At 60.8% G+C, this 14,552-nt stretch overlaps 1 protein-coding gene across 1 annotated transcript in view; it reads right to left on the reverse strand.

The window, feature by feature from the left end:
* Positions 1-2,854: 2,854 nt before the first annotated feature.
* Positions 2,855-14,552, reverse strand: part of SREBF2 (sterol regulatory element binding transcription factor 2) — a 60,285-nt gene continuing 48,587 nt past the window's right edge. Inside the window, exons 13-19 of the mRNA XM_080810542.1 lie at positions 13,227-13,344; positions 12,343-12,452; positions 10,821-10,953; positions 8,201-8,369; positions 5,881-6,066; positions 4,330-4,441; positions 2,855-3,981 (exon numbers count right to left, since the gene is read on the reverse strand). Coding sequence (XP_080666668.1) covers positions 3,761-3,981; positions 4,330-4,441; positions 5,881-6,066; positions 8,201-8,369; positions 10,821-10,953; positions 12,343-12,452; positions 13,227-13,344 — 1,049 coding nt within the window. The 3' untranslated portion in view covers positions 2,855-3,760. The remainder of the gene's footprint in view (positions 3,982-4,329; positions 4,442-5,880; positions 6,067-8,200; positions 8,370-10,820; positions 10,954-12,342; positions 12,453-13,226; positions 13,345-14,552) is intronic.

Genomic DNA, 14,552 nt, shown 5'->3' on the forward strand with positions numbered 1-14,552 from the left:
ACTGATGGTGGAAGCATTGGTCATTGACTGGACAGACGGCGGTCCGAGCAGAGGGCACAGCATGTGCAAAAGCAAAGGACGGCTCCTGAGAGCTGCGGGCGAGCGTTCTGGGAGCCAGGGAGAGGTGGCTGGAGAGGGTAGTCAGGGTTGAGTGCCAAGCTTAATGTCCACACCAGTGGGAGCCGTGGGAGTTGCGCCCCAGCCATCGCAGGGCTCCAGCGCGCAGGGGAGAGGCCTGTCGGGGGCCCGAGGCCCCATGGAGGGTCCATGCCCCTTCCTGGAGGTGTCCCCCCTCCAGCCACTCACTCACTCTCCGTCTTGAGTTGGTTGAGCCCGGCTGATCCTCATTGACATAATCTGGCCCTGAGCCGGCACCTGGCTTGCAGGCCACTTGGCCAGCTTGGTCCAGGGCCACCCCCCTAATGGGTGTGGGCAGTGGGCCAAGCAGACAGCTGGTGCTCAGGATGGGGGAGCCTCCTCCCAGTAGCTGCTCTGGGGGGGAAGCGAATGGGGATGCTGGACACAGAGCCTTGGCAGTGTCCCCACTGGGGGGTGCTCACACATGCTCGGCGAGGCCAGCTCTCCCCCTTCCTGCCAGGCAGGCCTGGGTACCTCGCTGTGTCTCAGGGCATGGCCAGCAGCCTGGGTGTACGAGTTTCTTTGTGCCAGGGACTGTTGGGGAGGTTGAGGTCTGGGTTATGCCCCTCACTGTGGGACATCATCAAAGCCAACCAGCTGGGCCTCAGTTTCCCTCCCACGTAGCCTAGGCATGATACACTGTTAGTGACAACGGTCACCATCTGTTGCTGCGTCTCTTATTTAACCCTTACAGAAGCTCTACGGGTGTGTGCCTTACAAAATGAGGAAATTGAGGTTTTGAGACCTGAGTAACTTGTCAGGGTCACCCAGCTGAGCAGTTTAAGGACTCCGAGGTCTTCTGCTACTGTGCGTCTGATGAATGGCAGACAGGGCAGGGCGGGCAGGGCTGGGGTGGGGCGGTGCTGCTCCCAAGAACAGGCAGTCTGTCTCCCCTCTGCAGGCAGGGCCGCCCGGAGGGCCCACCTCACTCTCCGGGCTTCTGAGGAATCCCAGGCCCAGAAGCCTCAGGACCTAACAGAGCCAAGAGTCCGTGGTCCTGCCTGCAATGAGGACCCCTGTGGCTTGCAGGGGTGCCGGTCCTCACACCCTCAACTGGGGGTGGGGTGCCCCCGGCCTATCCTGCAGCTGTGCAGAGAGCCGGGGGAGGAGGGTGGGTCCTGAGTCATGGAGCCTGTGGAGACTCACAAAAGGCACAGGTTCCCCAGCGCATCGGCCACCCACAGCCACTCACCCTGGTGACAGAGGCTGACTGGGCTTTGCTGGGAGGTGGGGGCATTTGCAGTCCCAAGGCCCCTAGATCTCCATCCTGGGCGGGGGGGGGGCAGGCTGGGGCTACCGGCAGGGCCACCACCGAAAATGCTGCAACTGGGCCTCCCTGGCTGTTCTGGCCCTTGGGACAGTGTGGCTGCTGTGACTGCCCTTCGAAGAGGCTCATTTCTCAGCTGGGCCAGGTCACAGACCTGGGCTCCTCCCCAGGTCTTCGGACTCCTCCCCCTCCCACCCACCGCTCCCAGTGGTCTTGCCCCTCGGCAGGTGCACAGGGCACTTAACTGTAAACTGGTACTTAACCTATCACTGCAAGTAGCCAACAGGTCTATGGGGACTTTGTCAAAGGAGGGGACTGTCATCCCTGTCCTGCACACATGGAAGTGGATCGGAGATGAGGTTTTGCCCCAGGTGGCCCAGCTGGGAAGTACGGGAGGGAGCTGGACTTGGATGGGAAGTGCATCGGGTGGGCCCGGAAGGGGAAACCAAATGGCAGCACCCCCAGAAGGGCAGAGATGTATCCTTGGGGGTGAACACATACGGGCTTAGCATCCCAATTCCAAAACCACTGCTGCTGTGAGCAGCCAGCGGTGTCCTGGCCACAGGGACCTCTGCCTCCAGCAGTACCTCCAGCTGCCCTTGTACCCCAGGCTCTGTGCCGGTCCCGGGAGCATGTATCAGGGAGCAGGCATCAGAAGGAAGGGGCTGGTGTGCATGGGAGGCGAGGAAGGTCCTTCCGACTGGAACCTTCCAGGGGCCTCTCAGCAGAGAGGAAGAGGCTGTCCTCAGCCCCTGACCCACCAGAAGCCAAGCCATGCAGTCTGGCTTGTCATCACAGCCGTCACACCACAGACCCTCACACACCTCCTGCTGGGTGGTACCAATCTGTGTTTATTGAATAACCTACATCCAGGACATAGTGAATGACTTCATATCAAGGAAACCACAGGTGTATCCCTTTTTCTGTGAAAAAACACCCCCTCCCACCCCTAAACAATAATGAGAAAAGGCACGGTATATACACATGACACAAGGGCTGGCTCACCTGGGGGTCGGGGGGGGGGCAGGGGCCACAAATCAGAGTGTGTGTGGGCAGCAGAGAGAGAAAGGGGGTAGGGTCCAAGCTGAGCCATTCCAGCCTGCACTTGGCGTCAGGGGGAGCCCCTGCTGTGTGCACCCCCTAGTCTGTGCTGGGACCCCCAGCACAGGCGGGGAGCGAGGGAAGGTAGCCCCTCTCGGCCTCGCAGCAGACTCTGGGGTCTCAGGCAGTCCTGGGGTCCCGGTAGAAATGGCCTCAGGGGAGGCACCAAGCCAGGGGGATCCAGAAAAGGGAGCACTTTTCCTCCCAGGACCCCTGTCAAGGCAGGGGGCATTAGAACTAGTGTCCTCCCCAGAAAGGGATGGGGAGGGGTTGGGGGCTGGTCCTTGCCACCCTGGCTTATTTTCAGGTCAAGAGTTAGGGATTAAAAATAGACTGTGGAGGTAGGAGTTGGGGTGGGCGGGAGTTGGGAGCCCCCACTGGAGGCCCCCGGTCCTCAGGCCCCATGGGTAGCTTCATCTCTTCCAGCCCCCTGGGCCTACCCTGAACTTGGGCTGGCATCCCAGGGGGTGGGGGAGCGGGAAGGAACAGGACAATTAAATAAGATACCATTTATTTTTTAAAAAATTAAAAAATAATGCCGACATTATTTCATCCAACCCCAGGCCTGCCCCCTGCCTCCCACTTGCCTCCCCAGGGCCGGGCTCCCCTCCTTCCCTGGCTGTCCTGTGTAATAAAGAGAAAACAATGAACTGGCTTTGTCAGGCACAGGGGAGGGGACGCAGACTCAAGGAGAGAAATAAAGATGCCGCAGCAGCTCAGCCCCGAGTCACGGCAAACCCCAGCACGCGGATATAAAAACATCTGTATAAAAAGGAGGAAGGGGGCGAGCTGGGCCCAGTGCCAAGGGAGAAGCGCTCTGGTGCCCAGAGACCTATGTCCCCCACGGGGAAAGCCTGATAAAAAACAAGAAGCAGGAAAGGGGGATGTTCGGGGAGAGCAGAGCTGGGGAGGGTGGAGGGCTAGAGGCAAAGGCCAAGCAGACTGGGAGCCCCCCCGCCGCTTTCAAGTCAGGGAGCTCCCCAGTTCCTGCCCTGCCCTGGCTTTCCCAGACCCATGGGCTCCTGGACCACGGGCCTCTCTCCGCAGCAGATTCTGGGGCTCCGCCCAGGGGACCTACCAGGTTGAGGTGGTCCAACGCCTCGACAGGCGACAGCTCAGGAGACCAGGCTCACCCCACAGTTCCCAGAGGGAGCAGGGAGAGACACAGCTAGACAGAGAGCAGGGAGAGAAACCCGAGAGACAGAAGGAAGAGGGCGAGGGGGTCAGGGGGCTGCAGTGGGCGGAGCCCAGGGGTCAGGAGGCGGCAATGGCTGTGCCGCCCCCCAACTTGACAATCATTTGCTGGCAGTCGTTGCATGAGCGCCGGTCACCCGCCTTCTCCAGGGTGCGAGCCGCCTCGGCCAACAGCACCGCCCGCTGGCCCGGAGAGGACAGGAAGGACAGGGGAAGGTGGCGGCAGGCCAGCAGGATGGCGGTGGCCCGCTCTCGCTGGCCGGGCCAGGCATCCACCTCTCCTGCGGGAACGAGACACGAGGAGGAACCCCTCACTGGGAGGCCTCCAAGACGCAGGGGCTGTTCCGAGGGCTCGCTGGGGCTTATTTACTGAACCTCAGTCGCCCCCTGACCCCCACCCCGCCGATGAGGTGAGTTCTGGTGCCCTCCCTGGTTCACAATGACCCGCAGGGCACGCGGCTAGCACCCCGCGCCTAGAGTTCGGGGTGGGGCTGAGATGCACCCCCTGCAGTGTGGCTCCAGGGCACCCCCGCCCCCCGCCCTCCCCTCCCTGCTCCTGAGGTACAGCAGCCCTAGGGCCCTCCGGGCTCCTCCCCGGCCCAGAGCTGGGGTGCCCGCGGCCGACTCACCATGCTTGGTGCTCTGGGCCGTGCGCCGGCGCAGACTGTGCTCCAGCAGCTGGTGCGTGCGGGTGGGGCTGGCTCCCGCCATCAGGCGCACGGTGGCTTCATGCAGGAACACCTGGGGAGGGGCAGGGGACACGCCTGTTCCGACCCCAGCAGATGGGTCTTGGGCACCTCAGCGGCCACCCCATCACGGCCCTTCCCTGTTCTCCCCTTGGAAGCCACCTCTGTCCTCTGACCTCCAGGCCCAGCGGGCCACTGGGAGCAGCAGGAGTGGGGAGCAGGGTACAGGCCGGCTGGTGGGGGGCAGCGTGAGGCTGAGCCCAGAGAGAGGCAAAGGACCGCTCCCCTCTCCTGGAGACAAAGAGCGCACGGACACGCCCCCCGGGCTGGAAGCCGAGAGGCCTGGGTGCAGCCTCGAGTCCTGCGGGGGGCGGGGGAGGGGGCTGCCTCCCACCCGAGATCAGGCTGAGGTGAGGCAGCGGCAGCCGGGGAGCTGGATCCCATTTCCCTCAGTTTCTTCAAAAAGAGAGGCCACGAAGTGCCGCTCTTCTGTAAATTCGAGTCACCGGGGAATGGGAGGCAAGGCCTAAGTCTGTAATTCCTTAGGATCTCAAGGCTCCTTTATACTCCGTATCTCCCTTGTGGGGAGGTCTTGAGTGCCACCCAGGAAGGCCACGGGGTGGGGGGAACCACTAGAGTGTCAGCAGTGTGGGGGGCAGGATGGAAATGGTGCTTCACGAGGAGGCCTCTGATGCCAGCCAGGCCCCAAGCAGACCACGGGGCCCCGAACCTTGGGGGCACACGTCCTCTTTTCCCCGCTGGAGGGTGGGTCACCGGTGATAAATGTGTTTTGTCCACTGTCTGTCCTGGCTCACTGCACGCAGGAGTCACAGTGTGACCTCGTGAGGGCCCCGGGAAAGGCAGCCTGGCTTTTTCGTGCCCTTCCCCCCTCATGGACACTGCTGGCCTTCTCACTTGAGTTTTTAGAAAGTAATTCAGGCAAAACCATGTTGAGTACATTACTCTAATTAGCAATAAAAATAAAACAAGAAAATTATTTGGGTCCAATAAGCCCAATTATACGACTGCCCCTGGAGACTCCTCAGATCCCATGGCCATCAGCAAGGGATTTTCCGTGCAGTCAGGCAGCAGAACCAAAGCTCCCAGGGGCTCCGAAAAAGAATTAAATGAAGTTCTAGGGAGATTCGGTCACTCTGACACCAGTGAGAAAAACCAGAGTAGCGCTCTCTCCGTGCCCCCCAGCCATCCCAGGGCCAGGAGCTCCTCCCGACCTCGCTTTGGGTGGGTGAGGGGCGCTCTGCGCCGGCCTCCGCCCGCGGCCCCCAGGCTGCTCACCGCCATGCCCGAGGGCCGGGTGCCCAGCAGGGACTCACCTAACACGAGCAGGAGCAGGGTGTCCCCGGCCCCAGGTCCGGCGCTTGACTAGGCGAGCCGGCAGACCTCAGAGGACCAACTCTGCAACCCCACACTGGTGCCCCACCGGGTTCCAGGCCCCCCACCTCTGCCCTCCCCTGCCGGGCACCCTGGCCTCACCTTGCGGTAGGCTGGGCGGAAGCCATGTGCCAGCCGGCGCAGGCTGCCCAGGTCCCGCTGGAAGCCGGCCAGCTCAGCCCCCGACGCGTGGTATGTCTCGCCCAGGGCCTGGCTGGCTCCCGCCTGCTTCTGCCAGAGAGCGGTCCTCAGCGACAGCAGCAGGTCACAGGTCAGCAGCTGGACCACCTGTGGAGTGAGCCCCGAGGGAGGAGACAGGTGACTGGCCTGCTGCCGGGACAGCGATCCCCGAGTGGATCCGGCGGCTCCCCAGCCCCACACTCAGTAGCGCCCAGAGGAGTGGAGGGTCCCAGAGGGGCAGCGGCCTGGAAGACACACCACAGGGAACAAGAGAGCGGCTCAAGGGTGAGCTTGGGCTCCCGGCATCTGGTCTCCTCTGTGGCAGCAGGTGGGGAAGGGAGGCCCGGGCAGGGGCTAGCCTGTGTGTCGGGGACACACGTGGCAGGAGCAGGAATGAAACCCTGTGGTCTGACAGGGAGGCACAGGTTCCTCCCATACCACAGGAGCACCCCCGCGGGTGAAACCCCAGAAGGCGCCATGGCCCTGCCCCCCTGGGATGGAAGGGCCTGAAATGTCAGGACGGTCAGGAGACGGAGGAAGGAAAGGAGAGGCTCACATCAAGGCAGGCAAGGCTCAGCCCGGGTGGTCCCTGGGGCTGGGGACACAGGCATACAAGAAGGCAGAACCACGGAGCACCTGAACGCCGAGGTTTAGACCCACAGACCTAAATCAACTATGGTTTTGCCACCGACTAGCACACGACTGAACCTCTCGGCCTCAGTCTCCTCATCCGCGAAGTGGGCACCAAAGGCTGTTTGTGTTACATGAGAGCACTGTGTGTGTGTGTGTGTGTGTGTGTGTGTCCCGCGCCCGGCCCTGGGAGGCACTGTCAACGCCAGCCGCTGGTGCACGGACCCCCGCACAAGTGGGGGCCTCATGTACTGTCGTCTGCACGGCACCCACGAGGCCGGACCGCCTGCCTGGCTCCCGTCAGCACAAGGGAGCGGTGACAGTGAGGAGACAGCCCAGTCCTTTCTGAGCGGGGTCACATGCGGTCCTCCGGCTCAGACGGACGCCCCCAGGACATTCCCCTTCTCGCCCCTTCGCCAGGGCACTGGACCCACCCTGGACCCTGCCTCGTGCCTGCTCTGTGTGCTGACCCTTTGTCACAGTGTTTTCTGGCTGACGACAGCCTCCGGGGACACAGATGAGGCCTTCCTCTTCAAACAGAACCTGACATTTCTAAGGCGCGAGTGTTGGGGGGAGCACCTGTGGACGGGGGAGCAGCCTGGGGCTGGATTCTGTCCTTTGAGAGACGCCAGGCTCCACGGCATCTCCTCCTTCTCGGCCCAGTCTCCCAGAGAACTACCACCCGGGCACCCCAGCCCCGAGGGCACCACGGCCTCTCTCCCATTCCCCAAACCCAGCTGAGACCATCTGGTTCTCTCACAAAGACAAACTCCACCGGAGACCATGGAGGAGGGGCACAAAGTGAGCGGTGGCTCCTCCATGGGCTTTGCTGGTGGGCCCTCTGCACCCTGCCTGTCTTGCAGGGCCGGCGCGCTTCCTGGGCTCGCCTCAGTACCGGAGGCCACCGGCCAGCCGCTGGGGACCAAGCCTCAGTGAGGGTCTCAGAGCCGAACGCTCCAGGCCACAGCTCATCCCTCCCTTCGTGCAGTGGAAACCAGGCTCCTGAGGGAGCAGACAAGGCTTCACTTCTCCTTGTGGGCCCCCCTCCCCTCCCCTTCCCTCCCCTCTGGTGGGACGGGCAATCCTGCAGGGACAGTAGGGCCCCTGGGAGGGGGCACGGGCAGGCAGCGTCCCGAGGGCCAGGCAGGCCTCTGGGATGCACTGTGGAAACATTGCACGGGTACGGCCGGAACATGCAATGCAACTACAATGCACCGCAGCTGCCCGCTCGGAGGCGTGCGTGGGGCCGCGGAGGTGCCCGGGGCGGTCGGCGGGCCCAGGGCCGGGCGGGGGCGCGGGTGGGCGGCCCCTCGAAGGCTGGCCTGCGGTGGCCTGGGCGCCCTGCGCAAGCTGCCCAGGGGAAGTGCAGAGCCCTGGCCGGCAGGGTCTGGGACTCAGGGAACCCAGCCGAAACGCAGGCGGAGACACGCTTGCCCGACGGCCGACAAGGGACCCCCCACTGGGCCCAGAGGCGATGCCTGCGGGACAAGCACCTGCTGGCCTGGTTTGTCTTTGGATGGCCCCATGGGCTGCACAAACTCGGGTGGGCCGGAGCGTCCCTCCCCACCACAGCCGCCCACCTCCTTGAGGGGCCAGACGAGCCCCCACTCACATGGTTGAGGGGGAGGTCGCCGGTGGCCCCGCCCACGTTGAGGCTGCTCCAGAGGTGGCCGCTGGCCCGCTCGCAGTGGCAGAAGGCACTCTGCGGCCCATCCGCCTTCCCAGAGAGTGAGCTGTGCATGGCTCTGCAGGTGTGCAAGACGGCCTTCACCAGGGGGCTCCTGGGCAGGGAGAGGAAGGGGAGGGGCGGGAGGTCAGTGGGTGTCACCGGGGCACCAGGAGGCCGGGCCTGAGCTGGCAACATGCAGGTAGGTCCACTCCATATGCTGCCACAATGGCTCCAGATCTGAAACGCCGGCCCCGAATGGGGGTGGAGGGGCTCCCCACCCCCACAGCACCTCCTTCATGCGGGATGGGGGCGGCAGAGCCCCGGGCCTGGCGACGCAGCCATGAACAAGCCGAGTCCCTGCCTGTGGACGCTCACTTTCTAGGGCAAGAGTCAGAGAGAACATGCACCGAACACGGAAGGCGCAAGGACAGGCGGCAGATGTGCCAGGAAGGAAAGCCAAGCAGAGGAAGAAGGCAGCATCCTATGAGGGAGGCTGGTCGAGGATGTCCTCTCTGGGCAAGGGACATTTTAGCAGAGACCTGAGGAAACACAGGAGTGAGCTGTGTGGGTTTCTAGAGAGGACTCCAGGCAGAGAAGCAACACGTGCAAAGGCCCCGAGTCTCCGATGCATGGGAGAATATCCAGGGGCCAGCGTGACTGGAGGAAAGGAAGTGAGGGGAGCGGAGAGAGGGCAGGCCCTTCTCCGCCGAGCCATGGCTCCGGCCCCCACCTGCTTCTGACTGCTCCAGAAGGCCGGCACCCGGAGCCCACCTCCTTTTCCTTTCCTACTTCTGTGCCTCTGCTGACGTGGACGCAGGGGAGCGCCCCTTCTGCCAACCTGTCCCCTGAGACTTAGTCCATGCACTGTGGCCCCTGGGCTGCCTTCTCCTGTCCTGCCCCCTCCCAGCCTCCTCTGACCGCCCACGGGGTCAAGCCCTTTGTACCCACCTCTGGTCACCCTAACACCGACCTGTGGTAGGCGGGCCTCCCTCCCTCTGGCCCAGAACCCCTCCGGGTGAAGAGACGTGCTGGCCGCTTCCCAGAAGCCACGACTGGCCTGGTGAAGGCAGTTGTGCCAACTGCCCACAGAAGCGGCCGTGCAGGCCTGGCCACTATCGCCTGCTTGTGGCCGCAACTGGCTCTCCCGTTCCCTGCTGCCTCTCAGAGCCTAGAATGCAGCTGCCACCAAGAGGGCCCTCAGTTAAGCATCTACTCAATAAACAATGGAACCAGGAAAGGGGGAGGGAGACCTGGGAACAGGGCGTGTGTCGGCGAGGAAAGGATCAGAGACCCAGGCTCACCCACCAGGAATGCCACTAAAGAGCACCTGACAAACCATCTGTGCCTCAGTTTCCTCATCTGTAAAGTGGCCGTAATTTGCTGCCACCTGTGGTGGCATGATGTACTGACTCTATTATATGCAGCTCCTCTCTGAGGGGCCATTCCCTCAGAAGCTGGCTGTTCAACTCTCTCGAGACACATGGCTTCTTTTCATAGAGCACATCGGGGAGAGGCTGGAGAAGCTGGGGATGGAAGGGGGCCCCAGAGCATCATCATCCATGAGAGGGACCCGAGAGGGAATGGATTCAGGGAGAGGAACGTCTGCTGAGGGTCTGAGCGGATGCCAGGGCTCTGCTGCTTACACGAGGGGACCCCGGACAACTGACCTGCCATGTCCTCAGGCACCCTGGCTGGGAGAGCACACATGCGGGCAGAGCGCAAGGCGGGTGCTGACTGGTCAGGGTGCTTAAAAAAGTTTACCTGAATGAAATGGGGGTGTCAGACCTACCTCAGAGAACCTGCCTAGACCTACTTTTCTCGGGTCCTTCCTGCTCTCCTGGTTCATGGTCTGCTTGACAGGCAATGTTCTAGCCTTGGCTCTGAGGACCAGACCTGATGGGGCTTTCCTGTCTTGGAGCATTTTACTACTTCTCTGGAGTTGCAGAAGATGTTAGGGACACGGAGTCAGCAACAGCAGAGTGTCAGCGGGCAGGGTCGAGTGTCACTTACTATGGGCCAAATGCCCCCCAAGAGGCAGGCGCTGAGTCCCCCAGTAGGAAGGCCAAAAGCTCTCTGGTTACGCTCGTGCTACGGGCCCAGGGCCCTCTGAGGGACAGAGCTGACACAGAGCTAAGAGACAGCTGGAAGGAAACGATACCACACTAGCCCACGAGAGGATCCGAGGGCCCTCCCAAGCCCTGAGCCATCATGACACCGCCTGGCGTCACCAGCAGCTTCTGAAGATGCCAGCAGCCGCGCTGCTCTCCCTGTAGCCTGTGGCCCCGCAGGGGATGGGGGAGGCGGCGCCGGCAATGAGCAGAAGCCGCCGGGACAACGCAGCACAGGCGGGGAGCTTGCCGAGCTCGGTTTCTCCGTGCCGCCTTCTCCCCGCCTCTCGCTTTCTCTCTCTGTCTACCACGTAGTCCCCTGGCTGCCTGACCGTTTACCCTGGTGACGTCTCAGACCCGCTGGCTCCTGCTCACACGGAGAAGTGAGCCTGGCACGCGGGCCTCGGGGAGCGCCCCGGGCAGAAGCACGTAACCGGTCAAGGGGGCTTACGTACTCTGTCACTTCCAGGGCTTTGGGGACACGCTCTACTTCAGTAAAATGAGTGCGTACAGCCGCGTCGTCTCCCTGGAGCCAGCTGATGGCCACCGTGATGGCGGACGTCCACCACCGACAGATGACATCTGGACCTAGAAGGGAACAGTATCAAACGTGACTCCAGCACCCACAGACCGACGGCGCTCAGCCTGGCTGCCTACGCCTAGTTCCCGTGAGCATGAGCCATCATTACTTTCTGGCCGTGGGCTGGGGACCTTTGGATTGTCCCCTTATACAATTCTGGTGGGACATGAGCCAGCACTATCTTTTGGAAAGTGTCTGGCAACCTGTATCAAGTGCCTTAAAGATGTTCACTCCTATTAAGGTAGTAATCCCATTCTGGGCAACCTATCACAAAAAAACTGGCCCCAGATAGAGGGAAAAAAAAGGAATAACAAAGGTGGGCACTGTAGTGTAATTTAAAAAAAAAAGATTTACTTATTTGAGAGTGAGAGCACGAGAGAGAGAGACAGAGAGACAGAGAGGGAGCAAGTGCGCGAGCAGAGGAGGGGCAGCAGGAATCTGAAGCAGACGCCTACGGAGCGAGCTCAGCCCCCTGCCATCATGACCTGAGCCAAAATCAAGAGTCGGACGCTCAACCGGCTGAGCCATCTGGGCGCCCCATGTAGTGCAGTTTTTAAGGAAAATGCTGGAAACAACCTGAATCTCCCAGTCATGAAAAATGGGGCTTCCCAAATGTTCGCAATAAAAGGCTCTTGTTAGGATCTTTAGTCTTTTCCTCTCAGAGACTCAAGTTTTCTCAGCTGCCGGTGGTCTCGCCATGTGGGGTGGGAGTGGGGCGGGGGGCGGAAGCGAAGATAAAAGGCGGAAGAGCCTGTGCTTTTCTTAAGACAGTCCACGGGGTCAGGGGTCAGGGGTCAGGGGCGGTTGCTCTTCTGGAATCTTTTCCTCCCCAGGGAGAATGGCCAGAAGAGAGTCTGGCAGCTCCCCTCTCCCAGCAGCGTCAGAAACGCCTGCCATGCCAACATCCTGACAGAAGCAAAGAATGCCCTGGTGCCAGCCAGCTCAGTCAGCGGGCTGCACTGGCTCGACCGACGGGCAGCTGCAGAGGACAGATGCCTGGATGAAAGTCTCTACAGTGGAGAGTGCCAGACCCAAAAGCAGCCTTGGGGCCCCTGGGCATCCAAGAGTGAGCCACCACCAGCCCCCGGTGTCTGGACCACTTGCTGCCCAGGCTGGGTGTTGGGGGAAGTTCCTGCCCCACTCGGCCGGGACCCAGGAAAGATATCCCACTGCTCGTCGTCCCACTTCCAGAATCAGGACTTCCTGTCCTCAGAATGCCACCCAGCTGGGGGTACCTATGAGGTGGGGCTACGTGCGAGTCACACACACACGCCTCAGATCCAGAGAAGACTCTCCAGTGCACACTCGTAGCTGCCCCGGAGCCCCTGGGACCAACGGGCTGGGAAGGAGGGAATTCGGCAACACGAGGCCTGCAGAGCCGACCTGCGGATGCTTACCAAGGGCCGACTTGAGCACGGAGCTGCTGGAGAAGGGCGGAGTCACAATCCCCACGGAGTCCACAAAAGAATTAAGTAATTTCAGGTACTCCAGAGCATTAGAGAATTCACTAGAAAGAAAAGAAACAGTCCCAGCGTATGTCAGATTGGACAGATGGCCCACCCTCGTGTCTGGCTTCGAGGCTCCAGTTCCAAGACCCAGTGACCATTCTGGTCCCTTCTCCCGCATCGCGCCAGGCACACCCTGAGCCCAGCCCCCAACGCCGTTCCCAGTCGCCACAGGCCTGCTTTCCTCACGCGTCCCGGGGCGGCTCCTGATGCTCTAGCCTCTCTCTTCCATCCGCTGTCCAGCAAAACCTGACTCCTCCCCTCAAGGCCTAGTTCACATGTCCTCTCCTCCCACCAGTCTGTTGATGTCATGGGGCAGAACTGGCCTCCCTTCCCCACTCAGGTACACTCCATCTGGGACCTGGGCTTTGCGGGACGGTGACTTGGGCACCTGTCTGCTCTGCAGGTCTTACTCTGAGGAGAAAAGACAGCGCTCCACTGCTCTGTAGGAATAAGAAATTGCTCGGCACGCATCCCCCAGACGTCTGCCTTCTGCTCGGCCCTCCACATTCCGTTCCTATGTTCCTGACAGGCCATCCCTCCCCTCCCCAAAAAGCACAGCAACCTCGTCACATCTCGGCACACTCGGTCTGGGGGTAAAGGGTAAAGAGGTCAGGTCAGAGCTCCCCCGGGACTCTCGTGGGGCTGCCAGGTTTGGGAAATAAACACCAAGGAGTCATTTGACTGCCCCGCAGACCCTACACTGGGGCTTGTTTCCTGCCAGCCGTGTGGGCCTCGCAGATGCCCGAGGCAGGGGCCCGTCCTGGGGGCATTACCAGCTCTCTTCATCCTGGTCTCCAGCCTTCTTCTTGGCCTGAGGCTTCACCAGCGACTCCACAGCTCGCTCCAGCAGGTTCCTGCAGAACGCCTGGTGGACCTGGGCAATGGGGTCCGCTGAAGAAGAGGAGAAAGACCAAAAGGGTCAGAGGGCGTTCTCATAAGGCCATTCTGGCTTTGCTGAGAAAACAGAGGATGGGGAGAGGAACCCCAGAAACAGCTCTCCTGTCTGAACGGGAATTGAACCCCCTTCTCCAGCAAAGCCCCGAAGCACCCTATTCGATAGCTGGAAGGTGGGGGGACGTGAGGTAGGGCAGTGCTGTGTCTCCTGGCAGTGCTCGACTTCCATTCAAGGCTGGGGCGGCAAGCCTCAGCAGGAAACAGAAATGGGAAGGCGGACAGTCAGCAGAGGACAACAAAGTGGTGGCCGCTGCCTTGACATGACACGCTCCTGTTTTCCAGAACTTTGTGGCCAATGATGGGCTGGCTGTGCTGATTAAACAAGTGGCCTTGTACTGCTTGCAACAGCTGTGACGGCCAAGTTGCCAACTGGCAGGCCCGAAGCAGGGCGGCAGCGGCCCCTTCCCTCCTGTCCTGTGCAGGGGTGGGGGCCGCCACCTGACAAGGATGGGGAACACATTCTGGGCAACAGGGCCTAGAAATGGAGCCCCCATGAGGTGAGAGAGCCTGTGGAAGTCTGCAGTGTAGACAAAGCAGACCGTGGGGATGGAGCCGAGATTCAGGATGGCTTTAAATTTTATCCCTTCTTTCTGGTGTTGCGCACCAGAGCCGTAAGTGATTATTTTTTATTTTTTTTTTTTATTTTTTTTTTTTAAATTTTTTTAAGATTTTTATTTATTTATTTGACAGAGAGAGAGAGATCACAAGTAGGCAGAGAGAGAGGGGAAGCAGGCTCCCCGCTGAGCAGAGAGCCCGATGTGGGACTCGATCCCAGGACCCTGAGATCATGACCTGAGCTGAAGGCAGAGGCCCAACTCACTGAGCCACCCAGGTGCCCCCGTAAGTGATTATTTTTTAAAAAAAAAGATAGTGGTAGGGGCGCCTGGGTGGCTCAGTGGGTTAAAGCCTCTGCCTTCAGCTCAGGTCATGATCTCAGGGTCCTGGGATCGAGCCCCACATCGGGCTCTCTGCTCAGCGGGGAGCCTGCTTCCCTTCCCCTCTCTCTGTCTGCCTCTCTGCCTACTTGTGATCTCTGTCTGTCAAATAAATAAATAAAATCTTTAAAAAAAAAAAAAAATAAAAAAAAAATAAAAAAATAAAAAAAAGATAGTGGAAGCTCGAGCCCGGGCCGTATCTGCAGAACA

This window comes from Martes martes, assembly GCF_963455335.1.
Source record: "Martes martes genome assembly, chromosome: 8".
In the NCBI taxonomy this organism is placed as follows: Eukaryota; Metazoa; Chordata; class Mammalia; order Carnivora; family Mustelidae; genus Martes; species Martes martes.